At 35.2% G+C, this 20,532-nt stretch overlaps 1 protein-coding gene across 1 annotated transcript in view; it reads left to right on the top strand.

Annotated features, from left to right (window-relative positions):
* PROZ (protein Z, vitamin K dependent plasma glycoprotein) overlaps window positions 1–19,686 on the top strand; it is a 35,063-nt gene extending 15,377 nt beyond the window's left edge. The window contains exons 5-8 of the mRNA XM_051990547.1: window positions 7,482–7,613; window positions 8,358–8,443; window positions 11,387–11,504; window positions 16,455–19,686. Coding sequence (XP_051846507.1) covers window positions 7,482–7,613; window positions 8,358–8,443; window positions 11,387–11,504; window positions 16,455–16,969 — 851 coding nt within the window. The 3' untranslated portion in view covers window positions 16,970–19,686. The remainder of the gene's footprint in view (window positions 1–7,481; window positions 7,614–8,357; window positions 8,444–11,386; window positions 11,505–16,454) is intronic.
* Window positions 19,687–20,532: the final 846 nt, after the last annotated feature.

The raw sequence follows: 20,532 nt of genomic DNA on the forward strand, positions 1-20,532 counted from the left end.
GAATGATGATGTCATTGAAAGTAGCTCATTTTTCATGGTGCTTTTTTTTTAAGAAGTCTGTTAATTGATTATGTGTCCCATGAAGGTCTATGATTTTTATTCATTTATAATTTTACTTTTAGGTGTGGACCAGGCTAAAGGAAGGGGGAAAAATGAGCAACTGAATTTAGATTTGTAGATATTTATATAATCCTAAATGAATTGAGGTAGCAAGGAATGAAAGACAAAAGAAAGTATACAGGTATACTTTGGGGTTTACAGAAATGAAGATTCTTTGTCATTTTGGGAGAGAGCAACAGACTATTTGCCTAAGCTTAGTATATTATTGTGGCTCATTAGTTGCTGTGATTGCTAGTATTACATATAATCTGATTTGTTATTATTTTATTACTAAAATGATTTTTAGGCAGCTAGGTGGTATAACAGATAGAGTACTGAGTTCAAATATGGCCTCAGACAATTATTAACGGTGTAAACCTCCATAACTTACTTAACTTACCTCAGTTTCCTCATCTGTAAAATGAGCTGAAGAAGGAAATAGCAAACCACTCCACTATCTTTGTCTAGAAAACCCCAGCTGGAGTCACAAAGAGAGATCTTAAAAAAGGGAAAAGGACTTGTATGTACAAAAATGTTTGTGGCAGTCCTTTTTGTAGTGGCTAGAAGCTGGAAATTGAATGGATGCCCATCAATTGGAGAATGGCTGAATAAATTATGGTATATGAATGTTATGGAATATTATTGTTCTGTAAGAAATGACCAGCGGGATGATTTCAGAGAGGTTTGGAGAGACTTACATGAACTGATGCTAAGTGAAATGAGAAGAACTAGGAGATCATTATACACTTCAACAACAGTACTATATGATGATCAAATCTGATGGAAGAGGCTCTCTTCAGAATGAGATGATTCAAAACAGTTCCAATTGTTAAGTAGTGTAGAGAACCCAGCTACATCCACTGAAAGAACTATGGGAAATGAATGTGGACCAAACATAGCATTTCTATTCTATCTGTTATTGTTTGCTTGCACTTTTATTTTCCTTCTCAGGTTATTTTTACACTCTTTCTAAATCTGATTTTGCTTGTGCATCAAGATAACTATATAAATATGTATACCTATATTGTATTTAACATATACTTTAACATATTTAACTTGTATTGGACTACCTGCCATCTAGGGGAGGTGGTGGGGAGAATGAGGGGAAAAATTGGAACAGAAGGTTTCGCAAGAGTCAATGATGAAAAATTACCCATGTTTTGTAATGTTTTATACATATGTTTTGTAAATAAAAAAACTATAATAAAAAAGAAAATGAAAAGCCTTATATAATAACTATTGCAACTATATTTTCCCCCATTTATTCCATTCTCACTCTCCTTTTACCTGTCTCTCCTCAAAAGTATTTTGCTACTGACCACTCCCTCCCCTGATATTCTCTTTTATCACCCTTCCCCCTTCCAAATCTTATTCCCTTCCTATTTTCTTTTATTTATTTCTAAATAAGATGAATTTCTATACCCATATTGAAAAATATTTGATTTCCTCTTTGAGCCAATTTTGATGAAAGTAAGGTTTACTCATTCACTCTCTCCTCCCCCTTTTCCCTCCACTATAAAAGCTTTTTCTTACCTCTTTTTTTATGACAAATAATTTGTACCATTCCACTTTTTCCTTTCCTTTTTTCTTAGTACATTCCTCTCTCACTCCTTAATATCATTTTTCTAGATATTATGACTTTATATTCTACTCATACCTATGCTCTCTGTCTACATATACTCCTTCAAACAGCCATAATAATGAGAAAGTTCTAAATGGGTTACAAGTATCTTTGTCTCATGTAGTAATATAAACAGGTAAAAACCTTATTAAGTCCCTTATGATATCACTTTCCTGATTACCTCCTCATTCTTCTCCTGAGTCCTATATTTGAAAATCAAATTTTCCATTCAGCTCTGGTCTTTTCATCATAAATGCTTAAAAATCCTTTATTTCATTAAATTACCATCTTTTCTTCTGAAGAATTATATTTAGTTTATATATATATATGTACATACACATATATATTATATATATATGATTCTTGATTGTATTCTTTCTGGAATATCATAATCTAAGCCCTCCAGGCCTTTAATATAGAAGCTGCTAAATTTTTTATTATCTTTACTGTGGCTTCACTATATTTGAATTGTTTCTTTTTGGATGCTTGTAATATTTTCTATTTGACCTAGGAGTTCCAGAATTTAGGCTATAATATTCATGGAAATTTCCAATAGGAGATCTCTTTCAGGAAGTGATCAGTGGATTCTTTCAGTTTTTATTTTACCCTCTGGTGCTGGAATATCAAGACAGGTTTCCTTCATAATTTCTTGGAAGATGATATCCAAACTTTTTCATGTAGATGAATAATTTTTAAATTATCTCTCCTAAATCTATTTTCTAGGTCAGTTGTTTTTCCAATGAGATGTTTCACATTTTTCCTATTTTTTCATTTTTGTTGGTTTTGTTTTATTGTATCTTGATTTTTCATAATGTCATTAGCTTCCATTTACTCAATTCTAATTTTTAAGAATAATTTTCGACAGTGAGCTTTTGTACTTCCTTTCCCAACTGGCCAATTTTGTTTTTTTAAAGCATTCTTCTCCTTTTTAACTTTTTGTATTTCCTTTTGCACCTCTTTCAATTCTTTTCCTAATTTTCCCTGTGTCTCTCTTGCTTGATTTTCAAAATTCCTTTTGAGTTCTTCTGTGGCTTGAGAGCAATTCTTATTTTTCTTGGAGGTTTTGGGTGTAGGAGTTTTGGCTTTGTTATCTTGTCTGACTGTGTCTTTTGATTTATCTTGTTACCACAGCAGCCCTCTATGGCCAGAAACTTTTTTTTGTTGTCTGCTCATTTTCCGAGCCTAGTACTCATCCTTTAACTCTGTTTTTTTGTTTTCATTTTTAATTAAAGCTTTTTATTTACAAAGCATATACATGGGTAATTTATCCAACATTGAACCTTGCAATATCTTCTGTTCCAAATTTTTCCCTTCCCTCCATCCCCTCCCCTTGCTGGAATGTAGTCCAATACATGTTAAATATGTTGAAATACATGCTAAATCTAATATATGTATACATATTTATATAGTTATCTTGCTGTATAAGAAAAATCAGATCAAGAAGTAAGAAAAAGAAAAACTGGGAAAGAAAACAAAATGCAAGCAAATAACAGAGTAAGAATACTATGTTGTGTTCTACTCTCTGTTCCCATGATTCTCTCTCTGGGTGTAGATGGTTCTCCTCATCACTGAACAAGTGGAACTGGTTTGAATCATATCAATGTTGAAGAGAGCCATGTCCATCAGAATTGATTGTATATAGTCTTGTTGCCATGTATACTGATCTGGTTCTGCTCATTTCACTTTGCATCAGTTCATGTAAGTTTCTCCAAACCTCTCTAAAATCAACCTATGGTCATTTCTTACAGAACAATAATATTCCTTATTGTTCTGTAAGAAATGACCAGCAGGATGAATACAGGGAGGCTTGGAGAGACTTACATGAACTGATGCTAAGTGAAATGAGCAGAACCAGGAGATCATTAATCACTTTGACAACGATATTGTATGAGGATGTATTCTGATGGAAGTGGATTTCTTTCTTTTTTTTTTTTTTCTTTTTGCTGAGGCAACTGGGGTTAAGTGACTTGCCCAGGGTCACACAGCTAGGAAGTGTTAAGTGTCTGAGATCACATTTGAACTCAGATCCTCTTGACATCAGGGCTGGTGCTCTATCCATTGCGCCACCTAGCTGCCCCCTAGGAAGTGGATTTCTTTGACAAAGAGACCTAACTCAGTTTCAATTGATAAATGATGGACAGAAGCAGCTACATCCAAAGAAAGAACATTGGGAAAGGAATGTGAACTATTTGCATTTTTGTTTTTCTTCCCGGGTTATTTTTACCTTCTGAATCCAATTCTCCCTGTGCAACAAGAGAACTGTTCGGTTCTGCACACATGTATTGTATATAGGATATACTGTAACCTATTTAACATGTAAAGGACTGCTTGCCATTTAGGGGAGGGGTGGAGGGAGGGAGGGGAAAAGTCGGAACAAAAGTGAGTGCAAGGGATAATGTTGTAAAAAAAATTACCTTGGCATGGATTCTGTCAATATAAAGTCATTATAAAATAAAATAAAATATTTTTAAAAAAGAACAATAATATTCCATAACATTCATATACCATGATTTATTCACCCATTCTCCAATTGATGGACATCCACTCAGGTTCCAGTTTCTTACCACTACAAAAAGGGTTGTCACAAGTGTTTTTGCAGATGTGGGTCCCTTTCCTTCCTTTAAGATCTCTTTGGGATATAACCCAGTAGAAACACTGCTGAATCAAAGGGTATGCACAGTTTGATAAGTTTTTGAGCATAGTTTCAAAATGTCCTCCAGAATGGCTGGATCCATTCACAGTTCCACCAACAATGTATCAGTGTCCCAGTTTTCCTACATTCCCTTCAACATTGGTCATTATCATTTCCTGTCATCTTAACCAATCTGAGAGTGGGTAGTAGTATCTCAGAGTTGCCTTAATTTGCATTTCTTTGGTCAATAATAATTTGGAGCACCTTTTCATATGGCTAGAAATAGTTTCAATATCTTCATCTAAAAATTGTCTGTTCATATCCTTTGACCATTTATCAATTGGAGCATGGGTTGAATTCTTATAAATTTGAGCCAATTCTCTATATATTTTGGAAATGAGGCCTTTATCAGAAACTTTGACTGAAAAATGTTTTTCCTAGTTTATTGCTTCCCTTCTAATCTTGTCTACATTAGTTTTGTTTGTACAAAAACTTTTTAACTTGATATCAAAATTTCCTATTTTATGCTCAGTAATGATCTCTAGTTCTTTGGTCACAAATTCTTTCCTCCTCCACAGATCTGAGAGATAAACTATTCTATGTTCTTCTTATTTATTTATAATATCATTCTTTATGTCTAGATCGTGAACCCATTTTGACCTTATCTTGGTATTTGGTGATGGGTATAGGTCTATGTCTACTTTCTGCCATACTAATTTCCAATTTTCCCAGCAGTTTTTGTCAGGTAGTAAATCCTTATCCCCAAAGCTGGGGCCTTTGGGTTTGTCAAATACTAGATTGCTAGTCATTGGCTATTTTGTCCTGTGACCCTAACCTATTCCATGGATGAATTTCCTCTATTTCTTTGCCAATACCAAATGATTTTAGTCTCCTTTGGTGTGAAATCTGTTCTTCTCTTCCATCATAAAAGCTGTCTATTGTCATAGTCCTCTTTACTTTTTTACTCTTTTTTTTTTTTAATTAAGGTCTACTTTTAGGGAGGAGAGATTTTCCAAGCTTTCTCTACAAGCAGAGGCTTGCTCTATAAGTGGCTGCAGCTACGCTGGGTCAGTGCTGATTCACTCCTGGTGCTGGATGGGCATGGCCAGGTCCCATGAGATTCTGGCATGTTGGGATTCTCTATTGATCTTTTGTGTTTGTGTTGGATGTTTTATAACTTCTCTGCTGATGTACAGGCTTGCAACCAGGGCAGAGTGGCCAATACTCCTGTAGATTCCTGTAGATTCCTTCCTGTAGATTCCTGTAGAATCCTGTAGATTCTCCCCCATGCAAAGTCTGTATCACCCTGGGACCCTACACTGTCTGTGCTGGCATCTGTGCTCAGCTGCTTGTGCTGGCTGCCTTCATCAGTTTCCGATTGAAACAGACCTTTTCTGGTCTGTTTCCTCCCTGTAGATTCTCCGCCATGTGGAGTCTACACCACCAGCAGACTCTGCACCATCCCAGGACTCTGCACTGTCTGCGCTGGCACCTGTGCTCAGCTGCTTGTGCTGGCTGCCTTCATCAGTTTCCGATTGAAACAGACCTTTTCTGGTCTGTTTCCTCCCCGTAGATTCTCCGCCATGTGGAGTCTACACCACCAGCAGACTCTGCACCATCCCAGGACTCTGCACTGTCTGCGCTGGCACCTGTGCTCAGCTGCTTGTGCTGGCTGCCTTCATCAGTTTCCGATTGAAACAGACCTTTTCTGGTCTGTTTCCTCCCCGTAAATTCTCCGCCATGTGGAGTCTACACCACCAGCAGACTCTGCACCATCCCAGGACTCTGCACTGTCTGCACTGGCACCTGTGCTCAGCTGCTTGTGCTGGCTGCCTTCATCAGTTTCCGATTGAAACAGACCTTTTCTGGTCTGTTTCCTCCCCGTAGATTCTCCGCCATGTGGAGTCTACACCACCAGCAGACTTTGCACCATCCCAGGACTCTGCACTGTCTGCACTGGCACCTGTGCTCAGCTGCTTGTGCTGGCTGCCTTCATCAGTTTCCGATTGAAACAGACCTTTTCTGGTCTGTTTCCTCCCCGTAGATTCTCTGCCATGTGGAGTCTGCACTACCAGTGGACTCTGCACCATCCCAGGACTCTGCACTGTCTGTGCTAGCATTTTTGCTCAACTGCTTGTGCTTCGCTGCCTCCCTCCCATTTCCAATTGAAACAGACCTTTTCTGGTGATCTTCAAAGTTATCTTTTGCTGGTAATTTGTTGCAATCCCAATATTTGGGGGTTCTGCTAGTCCAAAGCTAATTCAGAGGATGGATTTGCTAATTAATCTGAAGGTTGTAGAGAAGGTCAGAGAGAAACATGTGTCGTGTCCACCTCTTGGCTCCATCCCCTCGAATCAGCTCCTTTAACTTTGTTAAAGTGTGGCTCAGTTTCCAGGGTGGAGGGTGCTCTATTCCAAGCTTCAGGGGTTTTGTGAAGCTGTTTTCAGAGATCCTTCAAGGGATCTGCCTATACTCTTTTCTGTCCTGCAATTGTTAGGAGTATTCCCATCCCACTGTAGCTGTAAGATCTAGTGAACTAAAGCAATAGAGTCCTGCTATGCTGATATCCTGGGCTGGGGCCAGGACTGCATTGCCACAGACCTTTTCTGCTGACCTTCCAAGGTGTCCTTGGTGTCTCTGGGCTGGGAGGTGGGAAGCCACCAGTACTGCCACTGATTCAGAGGTCCCCTGACCTGTCTTGCTTTACTGGTGTAGACTGGGCTGGGGCCAGCACTGCACTAACACAGCCTGCATGGGGACTGTACACTGGACCCGACCACGCTGTCACAGACTTGGCTGCTGATTTTCTAAGTTGCTTTCAGCTAGAAGATGTTCTACTCTGTCTTTTTTGGGTGTTCTGACATTCTAAAATTTGCACAGAGTCATTATTTGAAGGAATCTGGAGTGATTTGGGGGAGAAGTTGGGCCAGTTTAGCCTTTACTCCACTATCTTGGCTAACCTCTCTAGTTGTTGATTTTATGTGTTCCGTGTGTCCTAAAAATGATTATATAAAGATATAATAGAAAAATGTTAGAATGTCAAATCTAAGGAAATGGGCATAATGGGATTATAAATGAGATTTTCTTTTCCATGCTTATATTACTTTTTTGTGATTTTTTCCATTTCAGCTAAAAATGAATGTCATTCCAAGAGAAATGATGGATGTGACCACTTTTGTCACCCAGGAAAGGAATTGTTTATGTGTAGTTGTGCAAAGGGTTATAAACTTGGAAAGGATCACAGATCATGTATTCCAAATGGTAAGTATACAAATCAAAGAGAAAAAAAATGGACTCAATCAGACTTTAGTACTACAGGTTAAACCAGAGGTGTTAAACATGCAGCCCATAAGCCACATACAGCCCACATTATTCCTAAGCATGGCCTGAAGCAAATTACAATGGAGTTGTGAAATAACTAACAAAATAAACAAAAATACAATAAAATATAGATAACGATAACATTCCATTTTAAAACTAAGTCAGTATGTAACCTATAGTGATTCTTATGTATGGTTTAGCAGCCCTTGTTTTAATTTGAGTTTGATACCACAGGGTTAGATAATTTCTTATCTAGATGTACCAAGGTTTTTCCCTTCTATTTTATAAATGATGATCTAAAAATTATGAAGTTTGACCCATTTCATTGTTAGGAAGAACTATCCTTCCTCACAGAAGGCTACAAAGTCAGCAAACTTCAGCTTCATGATGGGGGAAAAAAGGGTAAAGTCCACCAAACTCTACTGATTATTATGTTGATTATTATTGTTATTATATTTATTATGTGACAATATTTTACATTACATTATGTCATAATATGTAAATTATAAATTCCTTGAAGTTTTATGATTAATATTGTTGAGATCCTATAAAAGAATGAGTTAAAATCAACATTAGATTTTAAATATTAATGAATAAATGTTTTATAACAACTTAAGGAGAATTTACCTTTAATCCAGATTTCAATGACTTTTCTTCATGTTTTTCATGTTCTTCTTACTGAAGAAAAGTGTGCATGTGGAATCCTCAGTTCTAAAAGTAATATGACATTGAAGGATGACCAACTGACTCTCCAAAATTTTCCATGGCAGGTAAATGTAAAACTATTTTTAATAAATATTAAAGATTCTGTGTGTAGTTATGTGTGTATTCATATGTGTTGTTGCTGATTAATCATTCTTCAATATGTACCACTCTGTGAAACCCATTTGGGGTTTTCTTCTCAGAAATACTGGAATGGTTGGCATTTCTTTCTCCCTTTCTGCTTCCCTTCTAATCTTGGCTGTATTGGGGTTCTTTGTGCAAAATCTTTTTAATTTAATGTAACCAAATTTTTCTGTTTTGCATTTCATAATCATCTGTAGTTGTTCTTTGGCCATAAATTTCTTCCTTCTTCACAGATCTGAGAAGTAGACTATCCCTTGTTCTCCTAATTTGCTTATAGTATCATCTTTCATATCTAATCATGAACCCATTTCAACCTTATATTGGTGTAGGATGTTAGATGTTGGTTAATGCCTAGGTTTTGCCATATGATTTTCCAGTTTTCCTAGCAATTTTTGTCAAATGGTGAGAATTCTCCCGGAAGCTGGAATCTAGGTTTATCAAAGATTAGTTTACTGTAGTCATTAACTCTTGTGTATTATATACCTAACTTATTCCACTGATCCTTTACTTTATTGTTTAGCCAATATCAGATGGTTTTGATGACTGCACTTTATAATATAGTTTTTTTAAATACCTTTTTATTGACAGAACCCATGCCAGGGTAATTTTTTACAACATTATCCCTTGCACTCTCTTCTGTTCCGATTTTTCCCTTCCCTCCCTCCACCCTCTCCCTCAGATGGCAAGCAGTCCTACACATGTTAAATAGTATATCCTAGATACAATATATGATTGCAGAACCGAACCATTCTCTTATTGCACAGGGAGAATTGGATTCTGAAGGTATAAATAACCCAGGAAGAAAAACAAAAATGCAAACAGTTTATATTCATTTCCCAGTGTCCTTTCTTTGGATGTAGCTGCTTCTGTCCATCTTTGATCAATTGAAACTAAGTTAGATCTCTTTGTCTAAGAAATCCACTTCCATCAGAATACATCCTCATACAATATCGTTGTCGAAGTGTATAATGATCTCTTGGTTCTGCTCATTTCACTTAGCATCAGTTCATGTAAATCTTGCTAGTCCTCTCTGTATTCATCCTACTGGTCATTCCTTACAGAACAATAATATTCCATAACATTCATATACCACAATTTACTCAACCATTCTCCAATTAATGGGCATCCATTCATATAATATAGTTTTAATAGATCTTTTTTCTTTACTTCAAAAAAAGTATGTTGAGGCAATGTCCATATCACTTAAGCTTTTGAGTGCTTTCCCCCCTTCAACTAAGACTTCCTCTAAATTCTGAGTTTGGTACCTTTCAGTGAATGTATTCTACCCAAGAATAAAATAAGATAATATTCACTTAACATTTGTGAGTGACAAAAATGACGCTGAAGTAAATTTTAATATTGTCTGCAATCACAATGTCCTTTAGCTGTTCCTATACAATGTCAAGTGATTGTAGTTTGCCATGTGATAATGATCTTTTAAATTCTTGAGGTTCTCCTATCTAATAAGATAGCAGTTTTTTCAATGTAGGGATATGTACTGCATGACCAGTCAGTCAAGTAAGGTAGGTGGAGGTTCTATTTTGGTTTTCTTCCTATCTCTGTAATCCCTTTTACATGATTATTCTTCTTTTGATCATTCATCCTCTCTATATTTCTCCCCCTGCCCCCTTTTAGTATGATTTATTCCCATTTCAATGATTCCCTTATATGAAGATGATTTATAATTCTATAGAGTCATAGAATTAAAAGATAAAAAGAGACTTAGAGTTCATCTAACCTATGATATTCTTTAACGGGGCTCCATAGACCATCCCCCTCTCCAAAGCTTTCCTGAGGAAAATTTAGGGAGTCTGAATTTAGATGAGAAGAAAACTACATCTTTATTTCTAGAGAGACAATCAGGATCACCTAGGTAGTAAATGTCTGAGGCCAGATTTGAACTCAGGTCCTCCTGACTCCAAGGATGATGGTTTATCCTCTATGCCATCTAGCTGTCCCTTACATCTTTATTTCAATATAATTGGTTTCCATTATAATCTTTTTTTAATGTATCATTCTGAGAAATAATCCACATATTTCATCAAACTGCCAAAGAAGACCATGACCTTTGCTAAGTTAAAAACCTTAACTTAAGAATTTATCCAAACCCCAAGTTTTATAATGACAATATAGTGATATAGCATGTGTGTAAATTGTGTATGTATAGTTTTTTTAAAGGAAAAAAAAGAATCACATAGAAAAATATCATCAATATTTTTAAAGACTTAGAAATTCTTGGTTATAGACATGTTTAATGAACCAACTAGCATTTATTAAGTACCAACTATGTTCTATTTTTTTTCTTATATCATTATGGTTAAAAAGCAAGGCCACTGAATTTCATTATCTTTTCTAAGAAATTGCATTTTTCTACTTTTAAAGGTAATTGTAGAAAGTAAAAATCATTTTAAATTAAAATTCCACTTGAATTTTTAATGTTTTTTCTCCCTCAACTGAGAATTTGGTAACTTTCCATGAATATACTTACCTTAGAATAAAAAAGTCAATATCTACTGAATATTTGTAAGTGACAAAAATGATACTGGACTAAATTTTTGACACTCCCCCCATTATTCTTTTTATTATAACTACATCAATTTTAATATTGGCTGCATCTTAAAAATGTCATTTTTGAAAAGAAAAATATGGATTACAGGATCACAGTTTTAAAATCGAGTTCAAGGCCAATCCTCTAATTTTACATACGAAGAAATGAGGTCTGAAGGGGGCTAAATAATTGGCTAGAGTAAGCAAATGTCTGAGGCAAGTGCAGACATTGTCTCAAAGTTGCAGGGAGGAAGAAATGAGTTCTTTAATATATATTGTAGTTAATAGTCTTTACTAAATAACCATGTCTTTTTTTAAAGGTCAAATTAACAAATTCACAAGGAAAGGACTTTTGTGGTGGTGTTATAGTACAGAAAAATTTTGTGTTGACCACAGCAAAATGTTCACTGCTATATGGAAACATCAGTGTGAAACTAAGTAAGTAATTATTACTCTCACTCCATCAATTTTTACAAGTACTTTTTGAAAGTAAAATTTTTGAATAAAATTAATTTAGAGTAATAAAAGGTTTATAATCTCAAGGCAAATAATTTTTAAAGGCAGAATGAAGGGGGCAAATAGTGCTTCAAGACTTAAAATTATATTATATTATAAGCAATCATCAAAACTATTTGGTCTGATTTTTAAAATAGAAAAATAATAGAAATAAAAATAGAAGAGATTAGATAAGCAGAATCAGAAATAATTGAACTCAAGAAACCAGTGATGGATAAATTCAAGAACATAAATTGAAATGGGGAAGAACTCCCTATTTAACAAGACTTCCGGGGAAAACTGACATTGTTTGACAGAAACAAAGTTTAGACCAACAACATATCACATAGTACAATAAAGAAAAAATGAAAAATGGAAATAAAAGTTTAATATCTTTGTGACAAAAAAATTAGAAAGGGAATAAAATCAATTACCTTTCATAACTGTCTGGGACAGAATTCTTTATTATTTTATTGTTGGGATTTGGAATATACTTTCATAGGATAGTAACAGCTTATATTTCTGGCCTCAGACACAACACTTAGCTGCATGCTTGGGCAAGTCCAATTGCCTTGCAAAAATAAATATAACCTTTTATATCTGTTATATATCTAATCGTAGTGATATATGGTATAAGATACTGGTCTGACCCTAATTTCTTCCAGAATGCTTTCCAGTTTTTTTTTTTTTTTAGCAATGCTTGTTGAATATGAATTCTTCACCCCAGTAGTTGTTATGGGTCTTGACAAATGATGAGCAAAGATAATGTTGAAGAGGCAGCATAAAAACAGGTCTATATACACTTTTATTGGAGATGTGGATTAGTCCAACAATACTTGAAAACAATTAAGAACTTTACTAAAAAAGTGGCTAAAATGCCTTATCCTTTAACCCAGAAATTCTACCACTACGTGGATACACTAAGGAGAACAAATGTAGAAAGAAAAGTCCCATGTACATCAAAATAAGGCCCCATTTATACCAAAATATTCCTAACACAATTTTTTTTGTCAAGTCAACAAGAATTTATTAATTCCATATTATATTCAGGCACTATCCTACGAGTTGGGGATATAAAAAAATCCCTGCCCTCAAAGAGTTTACATTTTATCTAATAGAGAAAAACAAGACACAAAAGGAGCCTGAGAAGTAGAAGAGGATATCTGATACTTGGAAGGGACAAAGTGGAGAAAGAAGTCCTTTTTTGTTTTATGCATAGGAAAATGCCCATTTTATTTGGTGTTCATTGAATTAAGAATGGAGACAGGTAGGTGTCATTGTAAACAGAGTGCCTAGCTCAGAGTGAGGAACTCATCTTCCTAAATTTGAAATTTGGTCTCAGACACTAGCTGTATGACCCTGGGCAAGTTAGTTAACTGCTTCAATTTCCTCAGCTGTAAAATGAGCACTAAAAGGAAATGGCAAACCATTCCAATGTCTTTGCCAAGAAAAACCCAAATAAGATCACGAAGAGTTAGTCATAACTGAAAATAACTGAACAACAAAGTTCAGGAAAAAAATAAATAGAAGAAAATTTTATGCCATTATAAAGTTAGGTGGTAATATAACATCATTTAACATTGGGAGACATCCTTAAGTTACTATACATTTTTTATTGTTGTTAAATTTTTTTCAATTGTCAAGTATTTAATTTTTCCCTCCTACTTTCCTTACCACTACAAATAAAAACAAAAACAAAAACAAAATCCTTATACAAATAAATATAATCAAGCAAAACAAATTCTCCTGTTAGCCATGTCTACAAATGAGTGTCTCATTTGATTAATCTATTAATTGTTCAGTAAGTAGACAGTATTTATCATTAATAATTTTCTGACATAATGATGGATCATTGCATCAATCGCTTTTCTTAAGTCTTTGAAAACTGCTAATTTTTACAATCTTGATGTTATGTTATAAATTGTTCTCCAGGTTCTTCTCTCAAGTACTTTGCCTAAGTTTACATAAGTCTGACTTTTCATCATTTCTTATAGCACAATAGAATTCCATTGCATTCATAAACCATATTATTTTCCACTATTACCCAACTGATAAATACTGGTTTAGCTTCCAATTCTTTGACACAAAACAAAAAAACTGGCACAAGTATTTTTGTACAAATAGGACTTTTCTCTTTTCCTTTGAACTCTTTAAGGAATAAGTCCAATAGTATCACAGGGTCAAGAGACATGCACAATTTAATAATATTTGAAAGAGTTCCAGATTGCTTTCCAGGATGGCTGAACCAATTCACAGCTCCACATGGCAACAACAATACATTAAAGCACTTTTTTTTCTACAGCCCTGATAACAAGTCATTTTCTATTTTTGTCAACTTTGCCAGTTTAATGGATATAGACAGAGGCAACTAGGTAGCATAATGCTGTGCTACCAGCACAGGAAGCTCTGATTCAAGTCTAGTCTCAGACCCTCTCTATGTGACCATGCACACTGTTTAACCCAGTTTCCTGAATTGTAAAGTGATGTTAATAACAGCACCTACATCTCAAGGCTATTGTGAGGATTATATGAAATACCACATAGTGGGTACTATATAAATATTTATTCTCCCCCCTGCACATGCATTTTTTGACCACTTCTCAATTGGCAACTGGCTCCTATTCTTACAAATTTGAATATTTTGGTAATGAGGCTTTATCAAAAAAACTTCTATAAAAGTTTTTTCCCAGATAATTTTCATCCTAATCTTAGCCACACTGGATTTGTTTATCCAAAAAAAAAATTTTTTTAAACTTTATGTAATCAAGATGGTCTATTGATAATCTGCAAGATTATCTTTCTTGTTCCTCTAATTTATTTATGATATGACCTTTTATATATGGGTCACAAATCCTTATGGAGCTTATCTTGGGAAATGATCTGTGCTGTTGGTTACAAAACTCATCTCTACTTATCTGGAAGCAGTGTGGTCCAAGAGGGCCTTAAAACTGAGACCTCTAGGTAACCTGATCTGGGCCAGATTGAAAGGAAATAAATATAGAAAGAATTATTTTCAGAGACTCAAAGAGGACAGAAACATCTCTAAATGGGGTAATTGTCAAAGATACCATTTTGTATAGTTTTTGCAAACTGTCCACAGTCTAACATTCAGATCTAAACAAACTTAAACAGACACTACTCTTCCCTGTTGCAGAATTCTAATTAGTGAGCTAATTGACTTCTCAGGGCTAATGTTGTGAACTCAAGCTCTTTGGAGTAAAGTGATCATTTATTCAAACAACGGGAGGATTTGATTCTGAACTTTTTTTTTAAAGGAACATATACGGCCTCCATGAACGTTGTACCCTTCTAGCCATGTGGTACAATGAATTCAAAGGTGGATTTGTCAGGAAGTTCTGAATACAAATTTAGCCATAGTAGTTGTGGATTTTGAGCAAGTCACTCTACTTCTCAGAGTTGTTGTAAGGATCAAATGAAATAACATATGTCAAGTGCTCTGCAAACCTTAGAATGTTATATAATTTCTAGTTATTATTGTTATTATTTTAACTTTTGATGTTGTGTAAGGTCTGGAAAATTCCATGAATTTGGAAAGACTTTAAATACATTTCTAGTGGCTCTCTTGAGAATCTGCCGCTTGAGAAGAGGCTTAGATAAATAAAAAGAGAGAGGCACATCAACATCATTAAACAATGTATTCTTGAGGAACCCAATGACGAAGTCAAATAAGTGTTAGACCTGGAATAAAGGGAACTGAATTAAAATTGTAATTGTCCAAAAGTGAATGTTGTGAAATTTTAGAGAATAACTATGGTTAAAAAGAAATGAGTAGACCACTGGCCCTGAAGTCAGGAGGATCTGAGTTCAAATCAGGACTCAGACACTTAATACTTCCTAGCTGTATGACCCTGGGCAAGTCACTTAACCCCAATTGCCTCAGGAAAAAAAATGATAAAAGATAAAAGAAAAAAAGAGATGAGAAGATTCTTCTACCTCACTCCTTTGTAGTGGTAGGAAGTCCACAACTTTATGTACTTTATGTAGATTTTCAGGATTTTCCAATATATTGATCATTTGATCTGATTTTTTTCCTCTTCTTTTTCATCTTAAAAATTTGTCATATGGGATTGCTCATGGGAGAGGGAGAAGGAAGGATACTAGGGGAAAATATGATAGGAAAACCAAAACTCTTCAATAAAAATTAACTTTTAAAAATGTTCATTACACTTATCACATGTGTGACCTTAGGCAAGTCACTTCATTTTACTTGGTCTCAGTTTCCCTATTAAATAATAGTGGGGGCAGTGAGGTGGTGCACTGGGTAGAGCACCAGCCCTTAAGTCAGGAGGACACGAGTTCAAATCTGGTCTCAGACACTTAACACTTTCTAGATGTATGACCCTAGGCAAGTCATTTAACTCCAACTGCCTCAGGGAAAAAATAATAGTGATAGGACTAGATGTCCCCTGAGGTCTTTCTCAGATCTAACTCTGTGAGTCTTAAAAATTGACCCTTCAAAAAATTATTTCTGAACTGTCAATTTTCAGGTTATCCTGTTCATATGCTTGTTCAGGCTTTGATTTTTTTTCCTCCCAGCTACATTTTATCATTGTAAAAAAAATTTCAGTGAAAAGGGGGTAAAACTGGCAGGTCTTTATTTTAAATTCTGATGGGGACGAGAAGGAAGAGAAGAGTAACAATACCAGATTTGAGTTTTTGTTAAATCATAATAGACAACGATCCTGTTACTATGTATAAATGGGGGCCACGAGATTAGTAGACTACTGACTGACTAGCATAGTTTCTGTGGGTATTGTGCTATTGAAGATAGAATCATCTAAGAAATAAGTTGTTTGTGATTGAATTCTCTTAGCTTTGGAAATTTTTTAATATTTTTCTAAAGTGACCTGTGATTATGTCATTACTAAACAGGTGAAGACAGTATATCAGGAACCCCAATGGAGATAAAAGTAAAGAAGAAGCATGTGCACATGAGGTATGATCAAGAAATGGGGCAGAACAATCTAGCACTGCTGGAGCTTGATGAGCCCATTCAATGTCACAGCAATGGCCTTCCTATCTGTATCCCTGAAAAGGATTTTGCAGAACATATTTTGATTCCAGAGAAAATGAACGTTGTCAGTGGCTGGCCATTCAATGGAACAGAACTGGCTGATTCATTGATTGATTTGCCCAGTATACATTTTGATAATGAGAAATGTGAAGAAATACTCAATGTAACAATTACAACAAGGTTATTTTGTGAGCAAAGCAAAGCATCAGTGGACTGGCAGTTGGTAGAGGGAAGTATTGTCATGGCTAAACACAAAGGTACTTGGTTTTTGATTGGTATTATGGTCTCTTTACCAACTGAAAATTTGGGACCACTATATCTTTTCACTAAGATTTCAAGATATTCAATATGGTTTGAACAAATAATGCAATAATGGAAAAACAAGTGAATAGAAAGAATAAATTCTGTGGAAAATGTAAAATTTATAGCTGTGATCCTGAGTTGATCATAAATTGGCAATATTGCTACAGAATTTTATACTTGGAATACTCTTCTCTTCCTCAAATCCCATTTCTGCCTGGTGCTCATCCTTTACAGCCCAGATAACCAGCCAAATATGGTTTAACACAAAAAAATAATCCCTTCCATCCAATCAGAAATTATCTTTCTGCAGACCTTACCCTCCAGGAGGGCAGGAAATGTATCTAATAGATGTTTTTATATCTCTGGTGTGTAACATGCTTTTTTGTACTTAAAATTTTTTTGAACTGAACTAGCAAATACTGTAAAATAGATCCGAAATCTATTGTTTTAGAAAACTATACAATAATTTATTTCTTTTTACTTTGCTTTACAATTCAGATGAGATGAAATCAAATTCTTTAAAAAGTAGTAAAATTCAGACATCCCCTAAAGTGAAATATTTACTGATAACCACACATAAAAATAATATATAAACAATATTAAAGTACTTTTTAAAAAGTGACCTGTTTCAAATCCATAAATAGAAGAATAAAGCATACTTTTTCTCCTCCACTGAAATTTATATTGATGCTTCACTGTGTGGCATGAAGGTGATCAAAAGCTGTGACAGTAGAACAGAAATTTATCAATTCCACCAAAATAAAAAATCTCCAAGGGTAGGCCTGGCAACAGATTACATGTCTATTATCTGAGGAATTTCCTCATCCAAAGTTTCTCTACACAAGTGAAGTCCCAATCCCATCCCATGCCTGTAGACAATAAAGTGAATGAATGGAAAGCACAGATAAATCTAATTATGAAAAAAAAAAAACCTACTACTACTACTAGCTAACTTGTGTATAATATGCTAAGGTTTGCAAAGGACTTCATATAAATTATCTCGCTTGATTGTAATGAAGTACCCATTTTGTAAATGGGAAATTAATTATTAGAGAAGTTAAATGATTTATCCACACTCGTATGGCAAATAAGTGAAGCAGATTTCAAAATCAGGTCTTTTATTCAATTCATTGCATCAGAGGTTTCAAACATGAAGCGAAATAAAAATGTAATTGGGAAATATTTAGCAAAATAAAAATTCAATAAAACATACTGTCAGTGATTTTCCAAAGCAATATGAACCCATGGGGATCCTTATCTTTAGAGGTCATGAGATGCACAAGTCTTCAGTAGTGACTACTGCTGCTGCTGCTTGTAATACCATTCCTCCATGCCTGATAATCTAGGCCTATGCTGGCATTAAAATCACCCAGAATAATGTTTGTCCTCTTCTGGCATGTTAATGATGAGGGTCTCCAAGACTTAATAATTTAAATTTTTTTTAATTAAAATTTTTTTAATCAGGGTTCATCTTCACATGGTACTTTCCTGCAAGTTGCAGTCATATTGTCATGAGCCTGTTGTTCACTCCTTTTGAAGGCACACAAGCTTGTGAACTAGATTGGTCTTATTGTGAAACCTACACTAGCTTCCCATCACAGCAGCTGCTACCAATAAAAAACACACACACACACACACATAATTCCAGTCGCGACTTCACTAAGCTGGCTTTCATTTGCAAGTCTTGCTTCATTCAGGGCTGCAGTTTGGATATGATAATCTGCTGAATTCACTTGCAACAAGAACTGTTCATCTTTCAGATGTATTGTTTCTTGTCCCTAAGTATGCACACATTCCATGTACCAATGGTGAATGGAACCATCTTCCCAAGTTTTGTGCTTCAACTACAGGGTAGGATCTTTGCTTGCCAAAAAAAAGCAGACCAGAATTGAGTGAAGCAGACAATTTTTAGGGCAATTTTCTTAAGATTCTTTCTTATGCAAGGTGAGCAGTGTAGTCCTTAAAAGATCAGACACCTGGAAGGGCTGCAGAACTTCACTGCTGCTTCAGGATAGTGAGATGATGACTCTATGGCCTGGGTTGTCTGCTTAGAGTTGTGATTATGGGTCCTAGGTAAAAAAATGGTAAAAATAATATTGGCTGATGTTTTTGACTTGCACAAACTGGATTTAAGCAAGGCAGACGTGCAAAATGTCAATCCCACTCTTCCAGTCATTGGAATTCAATGGCAAGACAAAAGCTGAGATGACTGGTGATGGTTCAGGATGCAGTTGACTTTGGCATCTTCCATGTCTAATCAAGTTCTAAGCACTCAACAGCACCTGCTTCAACTACCTTCATAACCACTGGAACAAATTGTTCTCATCCACCAATTCCAACAAAGGAAATCTTCAAGTTTGGGGCAGACATCCCAATAAATCATTGAAAAGCCTGAGTACCCTGTTATCTTTAACTTGGTTTAGCCTATTTACCAAAACAGTTTGGTGGACTGTGTTTACTGCATGTGCTAATTTTCTTGTAATCACAGATGAGTGGCAGGTGGACACCAAAAGTGGCAAGCAGGCCTGCACAGGCCTTGGCTGCCCTCACAATAAAGATATTTGTTTTCCCAGAACACCTATATGCATCCCTTAAATATATACACACCAGAGCAATGTATATTGGGAGAAAATGAATGCTTTGTTAATTAGCAATATGTTTAAACACCAAACAAAATGGGCACTTCTATGAACATAGAATGGGAAAAGTTTGTAAATGGAAACTGCAAATTTTATATATAGCTTACTTTTCCTTTTAAATGTAATAAATTCAAATACACTTTCAAAAGTGTACTGCTTGTTTTTGCTTCTATCTGGCCTTTTGTTTTCATTTTTTTAAAAAATGCAATAGCTCAATTTTGTTTTCTTTTTACTATATTCTTTCCTCTTGTATCTTCCTAACCTTCATCTCTGGAGTGGGGTAAAGGGAAACCAGTGTGGAAGCTCCAGCAACATAAATGTATAAAACAAATTCCCCAAGTGACCATGTAAAAATAATCACTACCATTGTGAATTTTGCATCATCACTTTAATGTCAATGGATCAGTGCAGTGGGATATTTGGACACTACATTGGTGAGGGGTCCATTCTTCCAAAGATGTTTTCCTTTACAATGTTATTCTATAAATTGATCTCGATTCTGCTTGCTTCACTTCATCAACTCTTTTCTTAAAGCCTATTTATTATTTCTTATACTGCACTAAAACCATATACAGCCACTTTTCAAATGAACACCCCACTTAGTTTCCATTCCTTTGCTAATATAAAAGAATGGGTCCAAGTTTGCATCTGTGGATCCTTTTCTTCTTTGATCTTGAAGTATAAACTGAATGCTATCATGAAGCCAAAGTGTTTTCCAAAATGGCTGAACTAGTTTACAGCTCTGAAAATAATGAATTTTCCCACACTCTACAGTTGTCATTTTGTCAACTTTGCCAGCCTGATGCACGTGACATGAAGTTGCTCAGAATAACTTTCATCTATATTCCTATTATTAGTGATTTGGAGCTTGGTTATTATTTGTTGATAATTTGGGTTTTTCCTATAGAACTGTCTGGTCATATCTTTATACTATTCCATTAATTGGTGAATGGCTTCTGTTCTTACAAATTGTTATAAGTTCTTTATGTTTTGG

The sequence above is a fragment of the Antechinus flavipes genome, chromosome 3, assembly GCF_016432865.1.
Source record: "Antechinus flavipes isolate AdamAnt ecotype Samford, QLD, Australia chromosome 3, AdamAnt_v2, whole genome shotgun sequence".
In the NCBI taxonomy this organism is placed as follows: domain Eukaryota; kingdom Metazoa; phylum Chordata; class Mammalia; order Dasyuromorphia; family Dasyuridae; genus Antechinus; species Antechinus flavipes.